Raw genomic sequence first — 26,303 nt, forward strand, 5'->3', positions numbered from 1 at the left:
TAAAACTGGGTTTTGATTGCACATGTGCTTATAGGAAACTTTGTTAATTTTGTTATCTCTGTTGTCAACATTATGTTTATATTTTTTTGATATATATCTAAATGCCAGGACATTTATGTACGGATTGTTGATGTCGCTTGTGATTACACTGGACCTTTTGGACATTGCGCAGGCGCCGTACAATTTCTGTCGCCGTTTCGTCTGTGTGTCTATCCAGCTGTATTTATCTCTGTTAATAGAAGACACAGGTTGCATTAGATCAAAGAGATATAATCTGATTGGTTCAAGGGAGAACCATACAATGCTATACTGTAAAATGATAGCGCTTCGTGAGGTTATATTTCGAACTCGTCTGATGACACGAGCTCTTACAGGATTTTCAAGTGAGTGGAAGGTTGTGGGTTCGAATCCGAACCGCGCCAGCGCCGAGTTCGAGGAGAATCAGGTGAGCGCGATCAAAGAGCATATGGTTCAAAGGACATTTAATGTGCGCAGAAATATATTATTAAACATGTCAATGACGCTATATTTAAGCGAAATCTCCATTAATTTATATATATATATATATATATACATTACTGAAACTGACATTTGTCAAGCAACGATATACTTGTGCTATTATAACTTTAGCAACCGACCGTTCAACTAACTCGATTTCAGTTGAGACATTAAAAATGTTGAAAAAAAAAAGCTTCAAATAAGCGTTTTCATTAAATAGAAGGGCATTTCTAGTTATAAAAAAAAAAAAAAAGATTCTTGGAACTTACTGCTTTTGAGACGTTTGTAGCTTTAAATGGGCCTGTACATATGTAAGGAATAAATAAGCCAGTATGTAAAGAAACTGCTTTTACTGTTCATATGGGCCCCATGCTACTCAGGACATAGATCTATTTCAAACTGATCGTTAGACCTCTTGGATCGTTTTCACCGTTTCTGAGATCGTTCTCTTTGTAGCTCAAATTTGATATATCCAAAGATGTTTTCAAATCTATCTATATTAAAGCACGAAGACACTTCATTTTTTGAAGATTCGTATATCAATCAACAAGTAATATGCTGACTTACCTAGCGTCCAGACTTATATCTCCTATGTTTAGAGACTCCGTAGTTCAATGACAAATATATTAAAGTGAAAATAATACGAAAGGTACAGTAAGTCCCGTTGCTCACTTTAATTGCAGAATGCCATGCGCAAACTGGTATCAGAGCTGCGCAATAACGTTCGCATTATCTGTGAGGGCGGGGGCATTAAAGCCCGTGCAAGACACGAGTCTAAAGGAAAACTTCTTGTCAGACAGAGGATAAACACGCTCCTCGATCCGGGTCAGTACCAATAATCATGTTGAAATACACGACTTAGAATGTTGCTTTGCTAGATCGGATGGTGGTTTAGACGACATTGATTGAACTTGTAACGCCAGTATTGTAATAAATACAATGCAAATTTAAAAAATGAAAAAGCAGGAAAGAGGAGCTTAAAATGATTTCACTCTTGAATGTCATACATTTCATTCAGTCTTGTATTTCCACGGAAATCAAGTTATTAATAACCAAAGGAGCGGTTCCTATATTCAGAAAAATGAGTCACAGGCTTCTCATTTCGTCCTCATTTTTAGGCTCATTTTTCCTCGAATTGTCCCAGTTTGCAGCATGGGACATGTACGGCGAAGACAGAATTACGGGCGGCGGCCTCGTTACTGGAATCGGACGAGTGTCGGGAAGGCAGGTGATGATTGTCGCTAACGACGCTACCGTTAAAGGTGTAAAACCAGAATAAGACTGAACGCTAATTTTTTTGTGCTTATTTTTGTACTGTTGTTATTATTATTATCATTTACGATAATACTAGTTGCAGCGTTGGGGACGTCCCCATTCTAAACTGCGTACTTTTATTCATCAGTTTAGCAGGCATGTTTAATGAAGTAATAAAGTCTTAGCATGTCTGAGAGCATCACGTTCGCTAGGGCAACCGCGAACTTTGATGGACATTATTTGCCGACCGGCATTATGAAACAACTTGCTTGGCTGACTAGATACAGTTGCCTTTTCACAGGTCGTCTTGCAATCATGAAGGCGTTTGCTCGTAGCTGTACGCAATACCTTATTTCGCAAGTAGTTCGTTCTGATCTGGCAACATTTTGTAAAAAAGGGCTTTGGGTAATTCTCGGTCACACAACAATGGCTTCAACAGAGCGTGTCGGTATTTACTATGCTAGGCGATAGCGACGTGACAAATGTGGCCCGTATCGTATTGTTTTTGGTTGGTTTTTGTTTTTTTGTACGTTTGCTTTGGTCAAACTTCATTGTCTTCTTCGGTTTTCCCCAAGCTTAGCATTTCACGAAAGCACGTGGCCTGCAAAAGTTATCCCAGCAGTACCCTTTCTACGTAGCTCTCCGATAGTCTTTGCCAGTGTTACTTTGGCGCCTCTTATATCCACTACTTAGAGGGGTCGCTACAAAGTTAGCCGCTACACTATCGGTCACCGAGGCTATTGGAGTGACGCAATGCACTACTCGAATCAAGTTTCTTGTGTTTGGAATCTGACTCTTGCTTCACAGCAGAAGCGTTACTTCGCATAGCCTATGGCCTCTGCTTTTACTCTATAATAAAGGATAGCTCCTAAGGTTTTCCTCTAGTTTTAAGGGGAGATGTCTGTTCCTTTGAATTCTTATCAACTTGGCTTCGCTTTCACTCTGCCTGTCTTAGGTGCGGCCTTGGGGACACGTTGCTAGATGGATATGCGCTTGCGCAGCAGTGGGGTTCGCCTAGGGTTCGAATCCGTTGTTGTCCGTTCCTATCATTGCTGTAAGCCCATTGACGTCTTTAGTTGTAGGTTTCATGCTCAAAAATGCAGGTCGATACCACAGAGACTCATTCTCTTAGCTCAGAATTAATTTAATGTGCGCTTGACCCACCGAGTTTATTCTGCTAAGGCGGGAAATGGAATGATATCGATTCGAATAATATTTTAGAATAGCATTGTACTCTCACACGTCAGTCCTTTAGCAACACATCAGGGTTATACTGTCAACTCTGCTGGAAAATTAAAAAAAAGGTGCCCAATACAGCAAATTGTTGATAATGATGAAAATAAACTAGCGGACCTCTCAAGGGAGTTGCTTGCATACCAGTTTTAAGTGCAAAGGTTATTTGGAACATATATGAGGTAACGTTATTTATATTTTGAGTAGATGGAAGTGCCATATTTTTTCATGTTGGGCTTGAGGGTAATTTGAATGCTTTTAGCAACTCATTTACTGAGTGCAATTTTTGTTTTATACTTTCTTCATTACCAGATGTTTATTAGAGAGAACTTTTAAAGCTTTTCTATATCACAAAATCAATATTAGACATATTCTACTTCGGAGTGCATTGAAATAAGGACACTTTTCTTTTTACTTATCCAGTTCACAATTTAACCTAACAAATAGATATTATCTTCTCTGTACAACGTAGGAGGGACGTATTATCCTGAAGGAGTTAAAAAACATTTACGAGCACAACAAATCGCTCGAGAGTCATGCCTTCCTTGCATTTACCTCGTGGACTCGGGAGGAGCTTTTTTGCCTAAGCAAGCTGAAGTATTTCCAGATGCTACTCACTTTGGAAGGATATTCTATAACCAGGTCAGAATCATAGTGATCGGATATGTAATAGATTCTAGAATTCTAACTGTCAGCTTCTTAAATGCTGAATCCTTTATGTTTTCTTTTCGGTCAAGTCTCTTATGGCACCATGGTTTTAGCCAGGTTTGCCATAACTACAAATATAAATAAAACTGTATATTGACTTAATCGTCTAAAAACAAGAGCATTACCACATTACAATGTTCAGTTGTAAAGAGTGGTCTAAGAACATTGCAACTAGATGATCTTGAACAGCTTGCTGATGTGTATTAATCGAAAGTGCCATTTCAGTCGACAATGTCAGCTGACGGCGTTGCGCAGATAGCCGTTGTCCTGGGTTCCTGTACAGCCGGAGGTGCATATGTGCCTGCGATGAGCGACGAAGCCGTCATCGTGAAGCGACAAGGAACCATTTTTCTAGGAGGTCCACCACTGGTAAAGGCTGCCACTGGGGAGGACATCTCTGCGGAAGACCTTGGAGGTGCCGATTTACATTGCAGGTGTTTAGCAATCACAGACAGAACAAATGACTTTATCGTGTTTGTTTCTATAGTTGGTCACTACCGCATTTCTACTTCAAAGTATCTCAGTGCGAAAAAAAAAAAGCATTTTGCCAATTCGATATAATTGGAAAATGGGGTAACAGCACTAAATAACGACAAACATTTTTGAAGCAAGCATGCCTTATCGCGAAAGATCGGAATTAATCACATAGCAGGTACTAGCCTAAGAGGAACGTCTGATTTATAGGACATTTAGGACGTTTTTTGTGTTCTACTTTTAGACAGAGCGGCGTGACAGATCATTATGCTTTGGACGATACACACGCCTTGCATATAACCCGTCAACTCGTTGCTGATCTTGGACAAACTCCCAGTGAGTCTTTAGACTTCAGTGGAGGTGCGGCTGAGCCTGTCTTCGACGTGAACGATCTCTTCGGAATTGTGGGTCTGTCATTTTAGTCAATCGCATTGACGCGATGTATTCACATTGTGTTCTTTAGAAAATCATGGCAGTTTTTGCTCATTGCTTCCATTTGTTTATGGCCAAGTGACGTACATCGTTAGAAGCCTGAATGACTATTCTGAGCGTCTAGGTTCGGTCTTGCGTTGCTTAAAATGGCTAATCTTAATGTAAAACTAGGTGTGTCAAAACTCGCTTTCGAAACTACATTACCTCACATATCCCAAAGTTTAGGACTTGAACGTGAACTACGGCAGCATTACAAGGACAATGATTTGTTCTGATTTTTTTATCTAGATCACAAGATTTCGCGTTTGTTTCATGTTTTAAAGACATGTCAAGTGGTAAAAAACCTATTTCGTATTTTTAAAGAGTTAAAGAACAACGATTCAGCCGAGGATATTTATTATTAAGAGATATGAGCTCATTTCGTCTTCCAAAGGTAGTTGAATGCTAGTCGAGTTCAGAAAATCAAGGCAAGGTTATTCTTTAGATCGAAAATGTGGCTTTTACAGGCCACATTTCTCAGCTATAGAATCCTTATCTTACAATAAAGTCCTGCCCTTAATAACAGAAAGCTGATGAGCATTGAAAATGTTGTTAATTACCGCCTAACACCCATTCCTAAAGCACCAATTAAAAGCAAAGCTTTGTAACTTAAATAAAGCTATGGCAATAGGCTTAAATAGCATGGTATATAATTAATAATAGTAATAATAATAAGAAGCTGTCAGTTTCACAACAAGATCAACATAGTGAGAAACGCAGGATGTAGAACCTGCCGGTTTTATCCGAATGGCACTTTCGATGCGTTTACGACGTTTCTTTTTTTAATATTCAGTCTCATTTCACTATCGATACACATATTGCCAAGACATAATTAGCTGTTAGGCCTGTGTCGATACGAATATCTTATAAAATAACACGTTTGTGGATATTTTTAGAATAACACTTTCTCATGATTTATATTACGCAATGGTTTATTTCTCTATTATCTTTGCTATATGATAATGCGACGATGGCTTCCGTAGTGTTTAGTACAACATTTCGAATAATACGTTTTTCTTACGTGTTTGTTTCATTTTCAGGATCAAATTTGATGAAAACGTATGACGTTCGAGAAGTGATTTCGCGCGTTTTTGATGGTTCCGAGTTTCACGAATTTAAACAACTATATGGAGAGACACTTGTTACTGGATTTGCTAAACTTTACGGACAAACGGTAAGAAAAAAAATATATATAGTTGACAAGCATTTTCTGTAATGGTGTGTTTGATGTGTATGTGGGGGACGGGTAGGTCATGGAACCCCATACTATTCTCTCCGACGTTCTAGTGCGGCTAGTAGATTTCATCACAAGCTTGTTTTTCAGGTGGGGATATTGGCTAACAACGGTGTTCTTTTCCCAGACAGCGCGGTCAAGGGAGCTCATTTCATCGAATTGTGCTCGCAACGAAGTATCCCTCTTATCTTTCTGCAGAATATTACAGGTAAAGAATAATGTTTACTTGAATCGCTGAGGTTGTCTGTGGCGCCGTACAGTGTTACGGGTTAGCGGCTATGGCGCGCTATTGACACACCTTTTGTGTTTTATGAAAACTGCATTATTTGTGATTTCGATAATTAAACACTAAAAATATTTTGAAATTGACGCTTGTTAAATCCGACACTGCTGATTATAACTATAATAAACTATGTAAAAGTAAACTAGATTAGCGAGACGCTCTACAGGTTTTATGGTGGGACGAGATGCTGAAGCGGGAGGAATTGCCAAGCATGGAGCCAAACTCGTAACGGCTGTGTCCTGCGCACGCGTTCCCAAGGTAACCTTAAGTAAGAGTTGAACCGAACAACTGAGCACCGGTAAAAAGTTTAAGAAAGCCATAAACATTCACTTTTGATTAGTCTCTATTATAAGTATTTACGTTATTAGGTATGTGAAGCGTGTCAAAATAGTTAATGACCGTCAATGTATCATCTTTTTGTGTCTGCTAATTAGATTGGTTTATAATAAATAAAACTGTTTGAATACACTTTTCTTTTCGTTTCGTTTAATATAGTATAAATGTAGAATTTACAAGGGTCTGTTGTATTACGCCTTCGCTTCAGCTAACGGTCCTCATTGGAGGATCGTACGGCGCAGGTAACTACGGGATGTGTGGTCGCGCCTACGAACCTCGCTTCCTTTATATGTGGCCAAACGCACGTATCTCCGTCATGGGTGGGGAACAGGTAAGGACACAAATGTATGTGTCATAATTTAAGTGTAAAGCGTGCATAGTGTAAATCAAAGTCAATGCAAAAAACCTTTGATGCTAAAATATAATATCTACAGAAATCGGACCACCGTAACTATTAAATATACAGTTGTATAATAAATGAAAAACTACTCGCAGAGGATAATCGAACAAACAATGGCTTAAGCTTCGTTCACGCTCTATTGCAGGCTGCCGGCGTATTGGCCCAAGTTCAGAAAGATATCCGTCTACGGGAAGGCAAGCCCGCTATGAGTGCCGAAGAGGAGGCCGCTATCAAGAAACCTATAATTGAAAAATACGAATTCGAAGGGAGCCCATACTACTCGAGGTAAATCACACTTTCAGTAAATTATTCTAACTAGGTTCAACGCTCTCGAAATCCGGCCACCTTCTTATGAATCGTTTCTAAGCGAAGCAAGCACCTTAACAGTTTTTCTTCTACGTGTTAGAAGTCACGGTCACGTTTATTCGATATAACATTTATTCGCCACATCGATTGAGGATTTAAACCATTTATTAATCGTTTTCAGAATATTCCTTCTTTAATCAGCAAGTATCTTTTTAATAAGAACCGTGCGTCGAGCGATATTGGTAGATGTAAACTGGTTGAAGTGTTGTTCGTATGCGCTACAAACAAAACATTGGACTTTATTTTTGGGTCGTAGCAGATCAAAGGCTCTAAGAAGTCAAAAAAATCAAACTGAAAAAAGCGTACAAAAACACGCAAGGAATTTTCCATGACGACCCAATCAATAATCAATTGATATTTCGCTCTTTGAAACGGCCGTTAATTTCTATATAAAAAAAATCCAGGCACATTTATTTTTCGGGCCATTTCGATTAATTTTCAGGTCCTTAATTTAAAATGTATCAAGGATTTACCTCCTGGAGATCCTTTCCGAATTTTTCAGAAATCACAAAATCTAACCATGAATTAAACTCTCTATTTGTGGAAAAAAGGAAGTTTATAATCACGGTAGAAATTGAAATTCATCGGACGTAAACACATCACATGACAGCCGTTCTTCGCTTAACCAATAAGTTTCTCCTTGTATTAGGTACAGTCCACCAAATTTATTTTTGTACGAACTTACTTGTCTTACCTTGTGTATAAGTGAATTCATTGCAAGCCATTTCTTGTATCTTTGACGTATCGAAGCTGCAAGCAAACTGTCTAATATTGAAGCTTCGTTTCAGCGCTCGTCTGTGGGATGATGGAGTGATTGATCCGTGCGATACCCGAAAGGTATGCGACAGACTGAGCAAATAAAATATAATCGTTGACATTGGTACTGTAGTACTGCTACCATAGCAACTTACTTGCTAATCAGCCGTTCACGGGTTCAATCAATATGCATTGATTCAACAAAATATAGAACCGTCTCAATCTTGTCCAGCAAAAGGCAATACAAACGTCTCTCTTTGAATTATTTCAGGTACTTGGCCTATCGCTAAATGCGGCTTTAAACAAGGAGAGGGTCCGAGAAATGGAGCTGGTGCAAAATAAAAGCCGTTTTGGAGTTTTCCGAATGTAAAACTAGTCGCGTGCTTTCGATGCTGCTATGTGTGAGACGAATAGGTCCGTCGAAGCTTAAAGCGATTGACATATACGTGCATTAGGGGGAATATGTACATAGTAATTAACGTTTTTAATTTTAGCGAATGCGACTAGTCCAATACGTTATTTGGGGCAAAGACGTAATGCGTTGTATGAGTCTCGACCAATATCTTTGCACAAGTACACTATTATTCAATGCTAGTGAATTAGCAAATGAGACTTAAAACCAGCCCAAACCACTGTACGGTGAGTGCTATTGGAAATAAAAATTCTCGATCTTTATATTCTTCCTGGCCGTCTATTTTGAAAATTTCATTCTATCTGGTTATCATCATCATCGTCATCGTGATGTGAAGTAAACTCATGAAGAGCTGCCAGGTTCCTTGATTTGGGTTTTGTCAAATTTCTGCATCCGAATACTACTGCACCATAATTGCCATCCACGTTAATGTCATATTTACCCGTGATTTGTCAATGAACACTGTGCTTTTTTAGAAGATGCAACTCAAAAATAGAAAGTCTACGAGAAATGTTACTAAAAATGGTTTATTTATAGACTTCTAAAAATTGTAATACAAGAAAAATATAAGTGGAATTCCTTCAATTACTATTTTATGCGAAGTGACAACTTTGTTTGCTAACAGATATAAAAGAAGTTAATATGTGGGTGAGAGTAAAATTTAATAGATTGTAGTCATTAAAACTAATAAACTGTAAGCTTGCAAAGGGTATTTATCGTTTTCTATTGAGCAAGAATGGTAAACTGGATCATGCTCTTCATCATGATCGAACGTTTTACATTGATATAGGGTATTAATATTTCTAACCTAGACAATCCAATCTAGGGAATTAGAATGTAAATTTTTGAATCCTGCGGGCGTACCCACAGAGCACCTAAGACTGGCTTGCTTGGATGCGTAGGACTATGCGTAATTGTTTCCTCTTTGAATTCGTGTCGTCTGCTAGTAGAATTGCCTTGTGTCTGCTTTCATTTTCGTTCTGTGGTGGAGCTGTACAGCTGATATTTGTTGCTACTTGTATTTGCATCTCGATTAACTAACTGAGTCTCTTCCTGAATACAGACAAAACACAACAGGCAAAAACATAAAGATTTGCCGTGAGGTAAGATGGTTTTTAGCTTTTTTGGAGATTCTCAGCTAGAGAACGCCACACCGCAAGTGTTCGATACTGTTAAAGAAAGACCCGTTACTGCTGCCGAGCTGGACGATAACGTTGAAGACCCCATCGACGCCCGGTAAGTTGAGAAAGTTCAAGTTCTAGAGGATTGGGAACATTGATTTTTGTTTAAAAATATATTTAAAAACAGAACTGAATGTATTGTGGTAAATGAGAGTAAAGTTTCTGATTATAGATATTAGCCTGAAAATAGATTTCCACATAACGTCGACTTGGACATTTCGCACCCGTACACGGCACACTGTTTAGTTATTGACCTATTGGCAACACGATAAATAGGGATACATGTAAATGCTTTACCCTAGTTAGGATTTTCTAGCACATTTCTTGTTAGTTAGTATGTTTCAAATTATTGTAAAAAACAGATGATTTTTATGGGTCTCAATGTGTTGGTTATTTTAATTAGCATGTTATGTTCTAAACTATGCACGAAATTCGCGCATTATCGTATAGTAATATTACATTGTCTCACATATCTTGTGCACACCTACCTTCTCTAACATATTGTAAATTAATGTTATGCTTTTGCCTTTCAGTGAGGTGTTCGACCTGATCCGAGACATCAATGACCCTGAGCACCCTCTGACGTTGGAACAGTTGAAGGTCGTGGCCGAGGAGTTAATAAAGGTCAGCTCACAGACCAAGACCGTGCAGGTTAACTTCACGCCGACTATACCGCACTGCTCAATGGCCACGCTGATTGGGCTGTGCATTCGGGTAAATTTGGAAAATCCTTATCTGATGGAATTTTTTTGTGTTTAGTAAACCGATATACATGAGGATCAACAATAGCGTAACCGTTTTGCTCTATCAGGTAGATAAGGGTGCCTGATGTTAAAATTTATAAGTATTTTTTAAGTAAGCGGCATGCCTTTGCATGATATGACTTTATCTATTCTAGTTCTTACAACTATATCAGTCGATTAGCATGCAATAAAAGTAGTCTTGTTTAGTGCATAAAATGTTTATTGAAGTAAAACAGGAAGGTGCGATCACATCCAGCATGTCTATCTTTTCTAAACAACGCTAATAAATTAACTCGATGTGAAACACATATAACACCTAGGTTATTTAGCATGTATTGTTATGCACACAGCATTAATGCCAGGTTCATTGGTTATAACCTATTTTTTATGCTTCCAGGTGAAGCTATTGCGCACACTTCCTCGAGAATATAAGATTGACCTTTCGATTACCCCAGGCAAGCATGACCAAGAGAAGGCCATTAATAAACAGCTTCAGGATAAGGAGCGCGTAGCCGCTGCCCTGGAGAATCCCAACCTGCTTTCCGTTGTTAACAAATGTATTTCGGAACTCAACTACTAGAGCATTTCATGCGGCAAAGGTCTATTGACGGTCACCATAACGTCTGAAGTAGTGTCATTAACTAGAGGCAAAATAAGGTTTCTTCTTGAATCGGCTCGTTGAACATCTACTGGTGATGGAGTGAATCTTTGTAACTCGATTGAAAACAAAGTCTGGGTCCAAGTTACAAGTGTTATTAATTCAAACGCGTACGTGCGAAAGCCTTTTGTCATTGGACTAAACAGGTAGTTCATTTGTTTTATTTTGTATATCATGCAAATGTTAATTCAAGAGAAGGCTTTAAAAAAGGCATGAAATTCAAGAAATGTTGAGTGGGACCTTTCTCTGTAAAATAGGCTCGTCCCCGCCAAACGGATGCATCAAGATCGGTGTCAGTGCTATCAGGAATTTCTGTTACTCTATGTGATTATGTTAGTTTGTCGACTGTCCCTTAGTAGATATGACTAAAGTATAATATAAGTAATTTTAGAGACGAATAGTTTATTATGTATAATTAATAGTACGTGTTTGTCTTTCTCAGTAGGGTCGTGTGGTGTATCTTATGCGCTACTTCTAAACTTGAGTTTCAGCATTTTAGAATTTGGCTTCTATTTTAAAGGAACTGCTCAATTTCAGAACGAGGACTAGCCTTTTTAATAGACAGCACAATAAAGCAGACAAATTATTGGGCATAAATGCAGGGTATCGTACGTTAGTGTTAGGTGTCAATGTTTGTACACACTGTTGTTGTACACGCGCAGTAAACATTAACAAAAAGTCGTCAGTTATCAAACAAAGACAAGATATCGTACCTCTGTCGTTATCTATGAGTACTTAAACTTATGTAAACCCAAATGTTTTTTATCCCGTCTTAGGAATATTTTTGTTGATCGTAGATGCTTTATGCATGAAACATGATTACGACAGCTTGGCGTATATCTTTCAATACACACGAAAAATTCAGTTTCGGTCAACATTTATTATTATTATTGATACAATAGGATTTGATAATAATAATTCATAACAAAAATGGGTACATTATACAAACAGCTAATAATTGAACCACTGATTTTTTTGGGTACTATTATTATTATGGATATCACAGTGATTCTTTTCTGGGTGTCTTTAAACTAATCGAGATGTCGCTTAGCTTTGAGATTTAATGGCTTATATTCAAGTTGCTGTTTTTGCTAAGTAACCAGTCGTATCCTCAGCAGTCCACCTGTTTAACTCATCTTGAAGTGGGGAAAGATATGATACTACTAGAAATTGTATAATTATAGTAAACCTAATTTAGGCACGTGGAGGTGAGGGGTCATCATTGTTATGATGCTGCTAGTACTTATCGGATCAGAATGATCACTGCTAGTAAAATTTAATAAATCATGATGAAAAATCGAAGATCTTCGGTTATCTGTCAATAATCGATTTTCACTGTATACTTCCTAAAAAGCAGTGCGCCTTAACGTACGAAGCGATTACTAGTTGCAATTGCATTTTCTCACGAAGCCTTAACCATAGCGATAGTCGCAGTAAATGTCCCGACCAGCAAGTAAATGACTGGTAAAAGGGAATTTCGACGTATAAATGGACTGCGAGTTGCCACTACGATCCATCGCAAGTCAAGTGCGTCACAATAGCAAAGGAACAACGGAAATAGGTAAAGTTCATTAGTTTATCCAGCATCTTGGAGAATCGTTAGCAGGCCTCTATGGCACAAAGAGCATCTGGGTAGCGTCGCGGCAGTGGCTCAGGCCGAAAAATTTCGATCGTGTGTATTTTACAAGAATCTGCGTTTTCTCCCTACTCGAACAGCCTGTAAAACCAAAATCACTGCTAGACTGGTTAGTGAAAAAAGGGTTGTTTTGCATGTTTCCGCACCCAGCCAATTCAGGCCTATTCAGCTAGGCGAGACTCACGAACTGCAGTCGTCACCAACTGGGCAGTTTTGCCTATCACTTTTGTAGAAAACTCCGCCATTAAGGATATCAATGTATTTCGTGCACGCTGATTCGCAACTGCGCGTTTGTACATTTCTTATCTTTTAGAAAATGCTTACGCTCGTAGCTCCTCAACTTGTCACTTAGATACCTAGTATTCGGCCACTGTGAAAAACTGACTTAAGCATTCAAGCTTTTGGCGCTATCGATACCATCACTGTAGAGCGACACGTAATTCGAATTGAAAGAACCTACAGAGACTTGTTGTGATGACGTGATAGACGTTGTCACTTATTTGCACGGGTTTTCTGTTAGGTTAGTTGTTGGCTATTCTCAATATCTCTTGGACTATAAAAATAATTTGTGGTACAGCATGCATTCATTGATTGCGCTCTCAGAAAGGCGTTCTCGGATTCTGTTTGGCAATGCTGATTGGCTTCAATCAATAATAATAGACCGGGTTGTAAACGGACTGATGTCGGCGTCTTTCCTATCGACTGAAATTGCACTATGGCGTGTCGTGTTATTACTCCGCTGTATTACTCAAAGCAGGCGAAGGATGTGTAGCGCGGAAGATTATTATTTGGTTGAAGAGAAATACTTGGCTTGTAGCTCGCCAAAGATGACTGTCTTGTATTCGCATTTCTTGCAAGGATCCAAAGATATTGAACACTACTATTTTTAACTAAAGAGGGTAATGCGAACAGCAGTACCCAATAACTTTTTGCTTGCAGCAGCCCTTCAAGATGTATTCAAATGCTGTTCATGGCTCTGACGAATTTCTCTACCATGACAAGTTTCTGCAGTGTTTTGACGACGAAGCCATTTAATTTCATTCCTGGGCGTGGCTCGCGAGCTCAAGCTTGGCCAAGCGGAAGTCCAACGCCTGCATCACAATGAACCAGTTACAACAGAAAAGTGTCAGGACGTCTTTCTAGTGAGACCCTTCTCAAGGAGCTTGTCTTTCGTGGTGGCCTACCAAGGCCGACTTTCTTTTCAAGCTGGTGCGAGTTCTCAGTAACAATATCAGTAATGACGGACGTATCGCAGAGTGGTGTTGAGGATCGTGACTTTGATGTTTCATCCCGCTGGGCACACTGCGCGAGAAATGGCTTTCCGTAATAATCTATCCACAGTACGCTTGGACCTGATGCCACCTTTCCCGCCACCAAAGTTTTCTTGTATATTTTTTCACAGACAAACATCATGTATGTCGCGTTATGAACAGACTTAACTATTTGTTCCTGCTGGCAGAAGGGGACGTTGATCTACAACCAAGGCAAGGAAATCAACTAGATATCAACGTCTAATCAACGAATGGTTACTTCTTTCTGGTTCGCTCGTCATCACGGTACGCACGTTATGTTAGTCGCCCCGACTTGTTGAATAGTAATTTGGTACTTTGTGGCTTGGCTTGCCTGAAAAGGCTCGTTCTAAAGTTGAACTATGTAATTATAGGCCAGGGAACTTGAGCTTCGTAAGCAGTTCACTCTGCATTGTTTCGGCAGTTCCTGGATTCGATCTGCATTGTTATTGCAGCCGGTTGGGTCATGGAAAATACTTCGCTGGAACCGTTCGTCAGTCTCAAACAGGATGGTGGAACGCGCACCATTAAGTTCTACTCTCGGACTTGTGCAGTAGATGCCTTGAACTACACTGCGTTGTTCGCTTGCGCGAGCACAAACTCAACTCATCTGGTACTGAAAATTTCGATATATTCGATGTTATTACAGCAAATCCTCTTGTCCTCCGGCGTTTTCTCGCTACACACTTAGGTTGTATCCAGATAATCACCTATAACGGCCATTGCTTCGACGTTAACAAGAGAACGAAAACTATCGGTAATGCGTCTTCTTTGAAAAACCGCTACCGATATTAAATCATTAATTAGTTCCATCAGCGACTCTACGATTCGCGTGCTGCTTGTTCGAAGTCGCGTTAGTTGGACTTCGCTTGCTGTTTCGCCGCTCAGCACAGTGGGCCTTGAATGGATCGTAGGCACAATGGAAACGATGCTTGAGTCGTAGCTTCGTCACTTCTAAGCACAATCGTATGTGAGCTTTTTGTGATTATAAAAAGGCGACCACTGTTTTACATCAACGGCGAAACAGGCAAGCCTCGCGCACTGGCCACAGCCCACTTTCTGACTAGTGGCCCATTGATATTTACTCGGCACACGTTCCTCTAAACAAGCTCGGCTCTAATGGAGAGGCTCAAAGACGCTCCGTCAGTCGAATAATTATGTTCTGACTTACGAGAACGAACTTCCTATTTGAGAGCTCTGTCATCTATTGTTATAATTAGTCCTCGACCGATTCTTGTTGATGACGTCTGTCAACCCAAATGGCCCTCTCTCATCCTGATCAGTGTAAGGCGCTTCAGGCGGATATTTTTCGTTTATGCCTGATTTTGTTTAACCCACTCGCAGTATGCCGAGAGTAGCTTTAGTTCGGAACTGGATTGGCAATTGTACAATAATGGAACACTAAGATAAGCTATGTACTAAGCTGTTATAAACGAATCTGGTTATTTTTGAAATGAAGTAATTTTCAACTGTGTGGTCATAGCGGGCGAAGTTTTGCAGGTATAGGTTCCGTATTTTTAGAAATATACTGGTAAAAACCGGTTTACTTTAAAACAAATGAGTTCAGTAGGTAAAACATATTTTGGTGTTGAAAACCACCACTTAGTGATTACACTTTTACTAGCAGGTAACCGCGTTGCAGAAATCCATTGAAGATTGGTAAACCCATTAGGCAAGGGACCTTTAGACGAAGACACAGTACGTGAATGGCGCAAACGTTCTGTGAACTGTTGAAGGTTGGTAAAAAGGCGACCAGGTGACAAGACCCGAAGGACGGGAACGCATTGCTGCAATCGAGGAAGCTTTTTGTGAAAGCAAGGCTTCGAGTCAGCCGAAGCTGGCATTTCACATAAAACGTGCTACAGAACCCGAATACTGAAAATCCCGAACAAAAAATTGTTTATTCTAAATTGACTCGAGGCCAGTTGGAAATGCGCGTGGTGTATTCCACGTGCTATTTGCAGAACTTTAATCAACAAAAAGCCTATGTAGAGCATACGGCCGCTATAGATGAGACATGCTTTAATCTCTACCGTTAGTGAAATAGAAACCAGATAAGAGCTTGGCTTTGTCCTGAATAGAAATTGAGTTCGATGGCAATGTTGAGTAGGTTCATGGACATGAGATGCATCTGCTTGTATAGCAATAAGGCAATGCGGAGAATCAGACAATGAATGCTATTTCGAGTTGTCTCGGAGGTTCATAGACCTTCGGTACGACAATCAAGCGTACGCAATGTGGTCGCTTAATAACAACACCAAACCTCGTTGCCATGCCCTAACTTCTTCTTGCATTAAGCAAAATAATACTGAACATTGATTTCAATCTGGTTATTCTCTCGTTTTAAATGCATCAGCCTACGAGGTTTTTTATGTCCTAAAAAGGGCAACTGATGGTCAAGTGTATTCCACTATCGATTTAACTTAAGAAGCTATCGGTAGAGAAAGCACATCCAGGAACGCGGATAGTAGCTATATGGCTGTTCAGAGCGCTCTAAAAAATATATGAGACTATCTCGAACATGTATAACAACAATCACTCTGGCCCAACTAGTTAAAAAGTTACTTAATTTCGATGTCCACCGGATTCGTTTATAACATTTTGCGGTCCGGAATAGACAGTAGCGCCGGCGAATTCGAGGCTTAATGTCTCCAGTTGTAACTTGATTAAGCACGTGCAGATCTATATAATCTTGACCCGCGAATTCGTCAATAAAGTAAATTGCTAAATTTCGATATTTATAATAAATTTAGTATTAACCTCTTAATGGATCTGACCCATACATCTCAATATAAGACCCGCTACGTGCTAGTGCAACTTTGATGGGCACTGAAAAATCATTCAGGGTTTTTAGCTCAACCAGTTACGGAGGCTTATATCTATTTTTGAACGGCTAACAAGCGACGTTATTTCAATCTAGAGAACGTAATTTTTTTAAAAGTTATTTTAGCTATACGGTACATTTCTGCTTCCGCATTCACGTTCGCAGAGGGTTTGATGCCTTTCGTTGTTAAAACCTGTTTGCTTTGTGTGGGTGGCACAGACCCTTGTTGTTATGGTCATCAGATGAACCTTCAATTTTTTATAGCCCTAAATTTCCAGAAAATTCCGTGAACTATCATATACATCAAATAAGCATCCCGATAGAGTATATTTTTGAAAATATAACTTTATTTACAACATGTTGTATAAAGTACAGAGATCATAATAATAATAGTAATAATAATGCTCATTGTTACATAAAAGTCCTACCAGGCGGTAGGCAGACAGTTAAAGAGCGCCGGGTAGCGGACACACAGTTTTTTGTTTTTATTTTCCATTTTTTGGGGTTTTAGTAATTGTAATTATTTATTAATATCATTATCGTTAATTCCTGTTATTATCCGCTCGTACGCATGAAAATTGACAGATCGTAGTAAAGAAACACAGAATGAGGTGCGAAGGTCACCGTCGAGTTACAATGCCGCATATCGCTTTACTAAACTTTATTCAGTTTAGATTCACTGAATCGAGCAGGTATATGTAAATAAACGTCGCTGTTCACCTTGTGATAACGTCAAGCTAATCTCTTTCTTTTTTGCCCGCGCCTTTTATTTGCTGATTGTGAAGTCGTGGGTTTGTCCCTTTAGAATTTCTCTACAATGCGTTTGATTGACTGTGTAGCTGTATCGATCGTCTTTAAAGGTGTGGGAGAGTGTCACTCACATATAAACGGTGAGCTCGATTAGTTTATTCTTAAGTTGCTATTCAATGATAACTTTGTTAATCTCGAATCTCCCCCGGTTTAAGTAACATGTATCCATTCGTTTTATACTATGCTTTCATTGACGGCCAATCGTATCAAACAATCCGCTTGTGAAAATCTTCACATTCCTATATACGGAAATCGCGAATATATATTTATAATGTTTGCTAATTTGGCGTGGTAATTCGATGGGCGCTCATAGCATGAAGTCGAGCCGTCATCATACGATACCTTATCATACTACTGCTTAATGCCGTCCTTCTCAATGTTCCTTTCTCTACATATTATTTGCGTCTGTTATGAAGCAACCAAGCCAGCCTCCATTACAATTTTCCATTGTCGCCGTTAACGGCCTTGATACTACATTATCAAGTAAATAGAAATTTAGCAGTTCCCGTTACCAGCCTTATCTTTCCTGAATTTCTTCATCGATAGCTGTTACTAGGCCAATGAATTGATTTGCTAATCGATCCGCTTCTGTTGTCGTGATGCTCACATTATGATGTTGCAGTAGAAGTAGTAATAAACATAATAAATGTTGACAGCACACGTTTTTTTATTCAAGGAGTTCTTATTTGTTGTTGGCCATTGTCTAATTCAAGTTTCCTCTGTTAGTTCCCTTTCGTTCTCTGTCGACAATAGTTTATAAGAATAATAGCCGTCGCAATTATCATAATCACCATCATCGTTACCATAATATTAATCGATTATAATTGGTTTATAATATTACAAGCCGTAGCTGTTATCATCATTATATATATATATATATATATATATATGTATATATATCTATGCTCAGGGTGTTATAATAATAGCAGTACGTGTATATAGCCAGCAGTTAGCGATAACGACACAAGTGTTGTATTAATCGGGCACGGAGTGGTAAGCGGTGACTAGAGAGTGCGTCCATTGCTTAACATGACGAGCATTGCCCGTGCTAGTAGAAATGCCTCCGACACTCCTTTTTTTCCTTCAGTGCTCCGGGAGGACACATACCGCGGAGCACCGCAGCAGAAAAGCTCAGACATGATGCCGCAGGCCGCAGCTGGTGACATCCACCGTCTCGCTACACTTGAAAACGATTGCTCCTAACAGGAAACTCTAATAGATCAGAGGGTGGGTGGTAACAAGTCCAGATATCATGCGGGCATTTTACGCGAGCTTTCAGTAAGTTGTCGCATCTTATTTTTCGTCGTTTTTTCTTACTTATCTTAATAGTAAAAAATTAATTTGGTTGAATTACCTGTCGCGCTATATAGCCGTCGTCATCAATGCCGATATGTTTGAACTTCATCCAAATAAGGACCCTAATAGATACTTGTAATCGACCATATGAGACGTAAGCTTTTGTTTTAGTTAATTTCGATTAACTAGCGTCAATTCAGTACAATAAACATAGAAGTTCCACAAATTTTATTTTCAGCATGATAGCTTGGTGAGCTCATCAACTAGTTACGTGAGCTGGTCATGTGTAGGAGACAGCGGATTGGATAATGAGGCTTATGCTGGACATTCAACAACGTTAAGATTATGGACTCGCACGAGACGACAGGCAGGGTTTAGGGGCGCGTTTAGTTTAAAAAAACAGTGCTTCCCATATCTCCATAACTCTTTCTCTCTTTTTCGCCTCATGTTTTGATGTGTCAGATTCAATATTTGATTTTATTGATTGATTGATTGATTGATTTATCAATGCATGTGAATGTGAGTGTGTGGGCGTGTACATGTATTGTGATGGTGTTGAAAGGTGCTGTTGAAAAGACAAGGTACTGTCAATAATAGCAAGACTTGAATAAACAATATGGACTGTCGTTGATGTCGATTCCATCAATTGTAGCAATAGAACAGCTTTTGATTAATTGTTGGTTTCATGAACTCTGTAGACGTTTTTATTTTCTGCTCTATCTTTTTATTGGTTTTGGTTGTTCGTTCGTACGAACGTATCTATGTCCTAATTAACCTCATTCAGATTCAACTCAGTTCAGGAGCACAATAAGGTCAACCACAATTTTATAGTGGGTAAGTGCCAGTTCCCATGTATATGCTTTACAGGTATTGCTATGACAAATATTCTCAACTACAAAATAATAACGGTTTATTATTTTTTCACAAACGCTAACAAAAAACGCACGAATTCACATAGAAACGGCAATAGGACAAGTCTTTCACATTAATTATTTTATATCAGCTTTACTTTTTTAATATTAGCTCTTGCTTCCCCTTTCTACTTCGATAAGTTTTGATTGGTTTGTCTGTTGTGTTTATAAATTTTGTTTATGAGTAATGTATCTCGTTAATATATTTGGTTAGTATTTCTATTGTTATCGTTAGTGTAGATGTCTTTCGTCGTTATTTCATTAGATACATTGAAAATATACCCGTAGACTCCACGTCAACGTAGAGGTTGTGCGCGCACGTCCACCGTCGCTTGACGATTTGCGACAAGTGTAGACAAACGGTTGTAATGCAAACGATGGCGGCGCTACGCGTTAATATAGACTTTCTTTCTCGTTCTCTCTACATACAAACATAATAATCTTCTCTCTGATTACTTCTACATAGACAATATCTAGCAACACAGTGGTCATCATCTTTCATTATAATTACTATTTCTAGTATTCATATGCCCCTTTCCCTTTTAATTAATACCATTTTTTGTCTGTCGCTCTTTTACTTCGATTATTCTTCCTCCATTTCCGCATGGCTCCATTTTTCATATTTTTAATATTCTATTCTATATATATATATATATATATATAAATAAAAATCTATATATATATATATATATATATATATATATATATGTATATATATACGCTCTTCATGTTAACGCTCGCTGTATGCGCATTCTCGGGTGCATTTATTAATATACTTTTTATTAGCAATGTTACCTTCAGTGTTATAATCATTATCGTCTACTATCAATTTTTCTTACCTTCCAGAATTGTATAGTCATTCGTCTGTACACGTTATCATTAATATTATTATCGTGTCAAAGCAACGATAAAGCAGTGAGCACATCGAAGGCCGCCTTTCGTGGGTTCACGCTGGCGGCAATAGCGCGCACGATGCCATCAAAGGGCACTTGCGTCAATCCAAGAGAATGGGGTCAACTACGCAGAGAATGGGGTGGTATATAACTAGGTAGAAATAGGAGTTTCATGGCAATAACAGTGACCATTATGGGAAACTACAAGGTGCGAAAGAAAGGCTGAGTTGTTATGAGGATGAGAAAGTGCTGATGGAAATAGAGGAAAAAATAAAAACAGAATAGATAAAATTCGGAAGGGCGGGCTGGGCAGACGTGCACTTCCTTAAAGTTTTTGCCTTTCCGTCTTTATATATATATATATATATAGCGACTACTCACAACTAATATATTGTTGTATAACACTAATTACTATTGTTATTATTAATTCATTGATGGGAATGTGGTTCCCCCCAAGGGGGTGTTGATTGCACAGCCTTTTGGTGTTCGAGGGAGGCTGGTGGGTCACACTCCGCCCGCCGTATGTAGCGCTCCACCTTTCCTTACGTAGTACGCTCTTCATTCGACATTTGCCATTTTCTTTTCGTATTCATCGTGTTATCATTCCTTCGTTATGCATCAACCACCATTCGACAATAAGTCGATCGATTCATATTTTTCTATTTCTCATTTTTTTCCACACACCACACATACACGCGCTCGCGCGCTTCTCGATTGAGCACTGCCACTCCTGGCAGTTCGTCTAGCTAACTTCGACTTGTTTGCCGGCCTGCGGCTGATTCGAGTGTCGGCCCCCACCAAGTGGATTGATAGGAGTGAGCGACTTTCGCAGCGACAAATCGCCTTCGGAGCCTTCTGACTCCATCATGGCCTCGTCGCCGTCCTCATCATCATCATCATCAACCATTGTATCATGCTCATGATCGTTGTGATGGGGATCGTGTTGGTGGCGACTGATGCGATGGTGCATGCGATCGTACATCGTGCCGATGTCCCGATCTCCGGCAGTGTCGGCCTCAACTTCATGGCTGTCGTGCGGGTCCGGCGTCAACGAGCTCTGATCATCGTCAGGGAACGGGTGCCCCGCCGTGCTGCTGGCCGCATCCAGCTCACTGTCGCTGCGCAGACTTGACGAACGCGAGCTGGATAGGTCAAGCACGCCGTCGATACCGGTCGACGTTGGCAGTTTGTCGTTGTCGCGACCCAACTTGTCGGCGCCGTTGTTCCGCAGCACGTCCCCTAGGACGAAGCCGCCTTTCTTTGCGCTCATATCAAGGGGTTCCGTTTGCACGGAGTCGGGTGGACGATGTGCGACGAACAGCTCGCGTTGTTGTTCCGCCGATAGGATGCGCACCGTGTGTTTAGGTTTTCGACGGCTCACCTTCTCGGCGGAAGTTGGCAGTTTAATATTAGCCAGTGCGCCCGTACCAAGTGTGACCAGGCTGGCCATCAGTTGCGAAGGCGGCTGTTGCGTCCGAGCCTGGGACGCCTGAGCAGCCTGCGCCTGGAGCAGCTGAAGGTGTGCGGGCGGAATTGGCAAGAGGGCGGGAAGCGTTGGCGAGCTGGGCGTCGGCGGTGTCAAACTCGTTAGCGGAAGAGGTGACTGGAATTGTCCTAAAATTGCGTGACAGAAGGAGCAAAACAAACCAGAGTGCATTGATTAGCACAACGTGACAGATCTTTTCTGACGTGCCTATGGGTACACTATAAACTATTTATCCAATAATCTCACTTAGAAAGTGGAGTAAAGCTAGCAATATGACTTTTCATTTCAGCCTCATAGGTCTTTTTCCATCTATAAGGCGATATGTATGATACTTACGGAGTAGTTCGGTTGTCGAGATGTCGGAGCCACGCAAGAGCTGCGTAAACGGAGGCATACTGGTAACCTGGGCGGCGGTGGGCGATGTGTGGGTTGAGTCAAAGGAGGTGAGCGGAGGGGGCGGACTTTTGGCCCCGAGCGACCCGACCGACACAAGGGATAGGGAGGACAACACGGGAGAGTCCGGCGATGGGGGGGATGACGAGCCGAGATCGTTGCTCGATACCACCGCCTGACCGTTCGGGTCCTTGGGGCATTTGTGGTGCATAAGATGATGTCGCCTACGAAATCTACCCATACATAGATTACACGTAAACGGCTTTTCTCCTGTGAAGAAAACAAAACGAAAGACAGATCATGCAAGTTTAGCTACTACTCTAATTGCTTCAGTATATGAGGTCAGGGGAGTGATTGGCTGGATTCGCGTCGCGCACGTGTTCTATGGAAAGAAGATTTATTACTTGAAGAATTAATATTAGTACTTACTTGAAGGTAGCCCTATTCATACAAAAGGTTTTCACTGAGTTGAGTCTAATGCTAGTAGCCATAATATTTGAACTGCATGAATTATAAGAGGCAACGTACCTTTATGAATTAAATTGTGTGATTTGAGCTGATTGGAGTCGCTGAACTTCGAAGAGCAGAGTTCACAGGCGTATGGTTTTTCGCCTGTATGCACTCGCAGGTGGCGACGCAGATTAGCCACCTGCACAAACTGTCGCTCGCAGTGCGTACAGTGGTATGGCTTTTCGCCGGTATGCAACCTGTAGCACGCGTCAAAAGCAGGAAGAAGAATGTCACTGAGGCGTTTGTGGACTCGACATTTTACTACTTGGAATGAAGCCTCATATTTCTGATCCAGCAAGAACACTATACTGTATATGATGCTAATGATGATAGCAACAGATTCATGTCAAAATATCCTAATCTTACCTCATATGTGTCTTGAGATGATGGTCCCTGGTAAATCGTTTCTTGCACTCCTTACACTCGAAGGGCTTCTCACCCGTATGGGTCCGTTCGTGGTTCTGCAACACGTGCTTGTAGCCAAATGAGCGACTGCACACGCCACATTGGAACAACTTGTCTCGATTCTGTCCGTTAGCGGCAGCGTTTGCCGCACTCGAAGAGCCGTTTGTCGGCGAATTCGCTGATCTACCACTCGTGCCATTGCCTACAAATAGTAAGCAATTTGTTGAAACATTGCATCGATCAAGCGCTGTCAAGTATCCGCTCGCGCTGGGCATCGCCATTCTTAATAACCCCTTACTACGAGGTTCTACCGGAACAACGATATGCACCAATGGATATAATTAATGTCGCGTAATTATAGAAACAAATTATCAGCAATCATTCTCTTATCCTTAATGCGTTTAGTGCACCTCTCGGTGACTATAATAATACAAATAATTATAATTATTGCTGCTGTTATTTTTTAACCGAACCTCCTTTTGCTAAGTAGTTGTTAGTGTGTCTAACTATGTGAGTGTCTGCGTAATGTACCAGTGACTGGGTGTAAGGCGGCGTCTACAGCCCTTCATTATTCCTCATCCCTCGTAGTGCAAGACTAGGCACAAACGCCCCCTTTCGAGTTGCTTTATTATTACTGTCGTTGCTGCTGTGTACAAATAAGTCCCTCGCTGCCTTAATGCACCACGTCGACTCATCCGTCCATTCGGTCCCTATTTAGTGACATGGCTTCCCCATGTTTGACCCGCCTCCGCACATGTTTGGGTACAATCCGTTGCATATATTCGCTCTTTATACGACATACGATGAGCGCCTAGCACACTCGTCGAGCCGCAACGCGTAACACTCATTCTCTGCACTGCTCATCGGTACTCATCGCGATCATCCATTCGTTCGTTCAGTAAACCGTCATGCTCACTCCCTGCTACAGCAACAAAACCATAGATAGATGCCGCGCGTATCGACAGATAGAAGGTAGTCACCATCCAAAAATCAGCCCTACACCTACGCAACTTGCAGTAAACAACAGGCTACGAGCACCCGAGTCACACGAGAGCATCCAGGCTACTACGTCGGCCACCCTCTCAGTTTTTGTCAGAGCCCTTACTCGTTACACGCTATCCGCTGGCCTACTTTTGAAGCCTTTTTTTCTTCGATGGGCACCCGATGCGCAGCGATTAAGTCCGATTCCGATATACAGGCATAGTCAGCAGACAATATTCAGTAGACTCAGTGCCAAAGAGAACGCGTTTCTCTGTACGCGCGACACATCACCGTCCAGTTGCGCAACGGCGTGAGAGTACGAGAATCTAAACCCAACAGCTCGGATGGTGCTGCTGCTATCGAACTCCAGATTCCGTCAACTTCAGCGGCTCACTGCTGTCGACTGGAAAAGTCTAGAAAATTCTTACTATTCTACCACACCTACGGGTAAATACGCAACGCAATCAATTGTTCATTAGTGTATAAACTGAAAACAGTTACGGGGACAAAGAACGGTTGTCGTGACACGTTCGTTAAGCATGACATCGTTTCTACACTGTAGTCAGTTTGCAACGGTACTGGAAGATATTGCTTGAAGCATTGACGTACTTGTCACGTAAAAATGTTTATTCTTCGAAATTCTAAGATAACGGTAAAATTGTTAAGAGCAGGCGCTATACCGGATTGTGAACAAAGCTCGCAAAAAGGTCTCACTGTTAATTTGAACGCTACCGAATTATCGGGCTCTCACACAGTGCAGTATACCGAACAGAGTACATATGTTCTACGATGCTCTAATCCTTGCGACCCAGAGAAGAGAGAGAAATTCGAAGCATGATAGAATTGAAGAAAGAGAGAGAAAGAGAGCGAGAGAGAAAAGGGGGGCAGAGGGGGATGAAGGAGATATAGGTGCGTTTCTCGGTCGCATATATATCCGCTATAGCCGCACCAGCAGCGGTGCGAACCACACCCAGAGAGGGTGGTAGCGGATCTGGGTCACCAGAACTCACTTCCTCACTAAAAAACCCGAAAAAAAAAAAGGAGTATGATTACCGCTGCCGCCGCAACCACTACCGAGAAAGAGCTTCACTAGCGCTGCAGCTATCATTGCGCGGCGACGATCACCACGCGTAGGAAACTGCTTTTCCTGTGCAAGGATTGTAGGCCGACTTTGCTAGTGGTGGCCAGGAGGTCGATGCACGCGATTCACGGCATCAACAGCGTGTACTCACCACGGCCAAAATACACGAAAGATACAGAAAGAGAAGTAGAACTGAATCATGAAATCCGCTGCGCGAGACGATCGATGCCGAAAGATAGCGGAGAATAGGCCGAAAGCATCAAAAAGGGACAAACGGTACACGAGCGACGAGCGAAAAACAATGCCACCAATCTCTTCAGCGCGTGGGGGTTCTCTTTCCACAGACATGCGCACACACAGATATTCGTATTTCGAAAGAAAGGCTTTAGAATTTAGACGCCAACAGTGTGTGTATGTGTATGTGTGTACGTGTGAGCGGTCGCCGAATTAAAGGGAGTTATTGCACCAAACCGTACAGGACAGAGCAAAAAAAAAGGTGAAAAAAGCAGGTCAACTAGCTAGAAAAGCTCAAAGATGCTTATGTATACTGCTCATTCTTATGTGTATACAAGCTATAAATTGCCATAAAGTCTGTTCTAGCTAATGAAAATTGAACAACAGTCGATTATTCGGGAGCGACATCTGGTGCAGCGCGATGTTTGCCTTAAAATGCCGGGCAGAATATGAACACATTGCGACGACAAGGAAAACATCTAAGGGGAGACAGAGGAAAATACTGCTGTAAGCACATAGGAACCTTGTCATCTCACTACTGGCCATT

The 26,303-nt window shown here is 40.8% G+C and overlaps 3 protein-coding genes and 1 long non-coding RNA gene across 11 annotated transcripts in view; 3 read left to right on the forward strand and 1 right to left on the reverse strand.

Annotated features, from left to right (window-relative positions):
- The first annotated feature begins 11 nt into the window (after positions 1 to 11).
- Mccc2 (methylcrotonyl-CoA carboxylase subunit 2) lies at positions 12 to 9,135 on the forward strand. Of its 2 annotated transcripts, XM_022793775.2 has the most exons (13): positions 17 to 445; positions 1,182 to 1,323; positions 1,617 to 1,760; positions 3,458 to 3,627; positions 3,919 to 4,127; positions 4,412 to 4,575; positions 5,679 to 5,812; positions 5,963 to 6,080; positions 6,322 to 6,413; positions 6,700 to 6,822; positions 7,037 to 7,176; positions 8,046 to 8,094; positions 8,285 to 9,135. In XM_022793775.2, the coding sequence occupies exons 1-13, from the start codon at positions 116 to 118 to the stop codon at positions 8,381 to 8,383; spliced, it is 1,914 nt and encodes a 637-aa protein (XP_022649510.1). In that variant the 5' UTR covers positions 17 to 115; the 3' UTR covers positions 8,384 to 9,135. The 2 variants fall into 2 exon arrangements, with proteins under 2 accessions (XP_086836311.1, XP_022649510.1); XM_086980185.1 differs by lacking the exon at positions 1,617 to 1,760 and having other exon boundaries at positions 12 to 445.
- Positions 9,136 to 9,373: 238 nt separating this feature from the next.
- Positions 9,374 to 12,309, forward strand: galla-2 (MIP18 family protein galla-2). Of its 2 annotated transcripts, none has more exons than XM_086980218.1 (3): positions 9,374 to 9,661; positions 10,140 to 10,230; positions 10,747 to 12,309. In XM_086980218.1, the coding sequence occupies exons 1-3, from the start codon at positions 9,534 to 9,536 to the stop codon at positions 10,927 to 10,929; spliced, it is 402 nt and encodes a 133-aa protein (XP_086836344.1). In that variant the 5' UTR covers positions 9,374 to 9,533; the 3' UTR covers positions 10,930 to 12,309. The 2 variants fall into 2 exon arrangements, with proteins under 2 accessions (XP_086836344.1, XP_022645881.1); XM_022790146.2 differs by having other exon boundaries at positions 9,379 to 9,661; positions 10,140 to 10,320.
- A 150-nt stretch (positions 12,310 to 12,459) lies between these two features.
- LOC147757628 (uncharacterized) lies at positions 12,460 to 19,493 on the forward strand. Of its 2 annotated transcripts, XR_015321168.1 has the most exons (3): positions 12,460 to 17,646; positions 18,654 to 18,844; positions 19,101 to 19,493. It is a non-coding gene; the product is annotated as an uncharacterized LOC147757628 (long non-coding RNA). The 2 variants fall into 2 exon arrangements; XR_015321167.1 differs by having other exon boundaries at positions 18,654 to 19,493.
- The window catches only part of LOC111243881 (uncharacterized), an 86,042-nt gene continuing 78,812 nt past the window's right edge, over positions 19,074 to 26,303 (reverse strand). For all 5 annotated transcript variants that reach the window (XM_022790143.2, XM_022790145.2, XM_022790142.2 and 2 more), the window contains 4 exons: positions 23,422 to 23,662; positions 23,074 to 23,252; positions 22,489 to 22,815; positions 19,074 to 22,280 (listed from right to left, as the gene is read on the reverse strand). In XM_022790143.2, the coding sequence (XP_022645878.1) occupies positions 21,409 to 22,280; positions 22,489 to 22,815; positions 23,074 to 23,252; positions 23,422 to 23,662 (1,619 nt within the window). In that variant the 3' untranslated portion in view covers positions 19,074 to 21,408. The remainder of the gene's footprint in view (positions 22,281 to 22,488; positions 22,816 to 23,073; positions 23,253 to 23,421; positions 23,663 to 26,303) is intronic.

This window comes from Varroa destructor, unplaced genomic scaffold (assembly GCF_002443255.2).
Source record: "Varroa destructor unplaced genomic scaffold, Vdes_3.0 BEIS01000002.1, whole genome shotgun sequence".
Taxonomy (NCBI): domain Eukaryota; kingdom Metazoa; phylum Arthropoda; class Arachnida; order Mesostigmata; family Varroidae; genus Varroa; species Varroa destructor.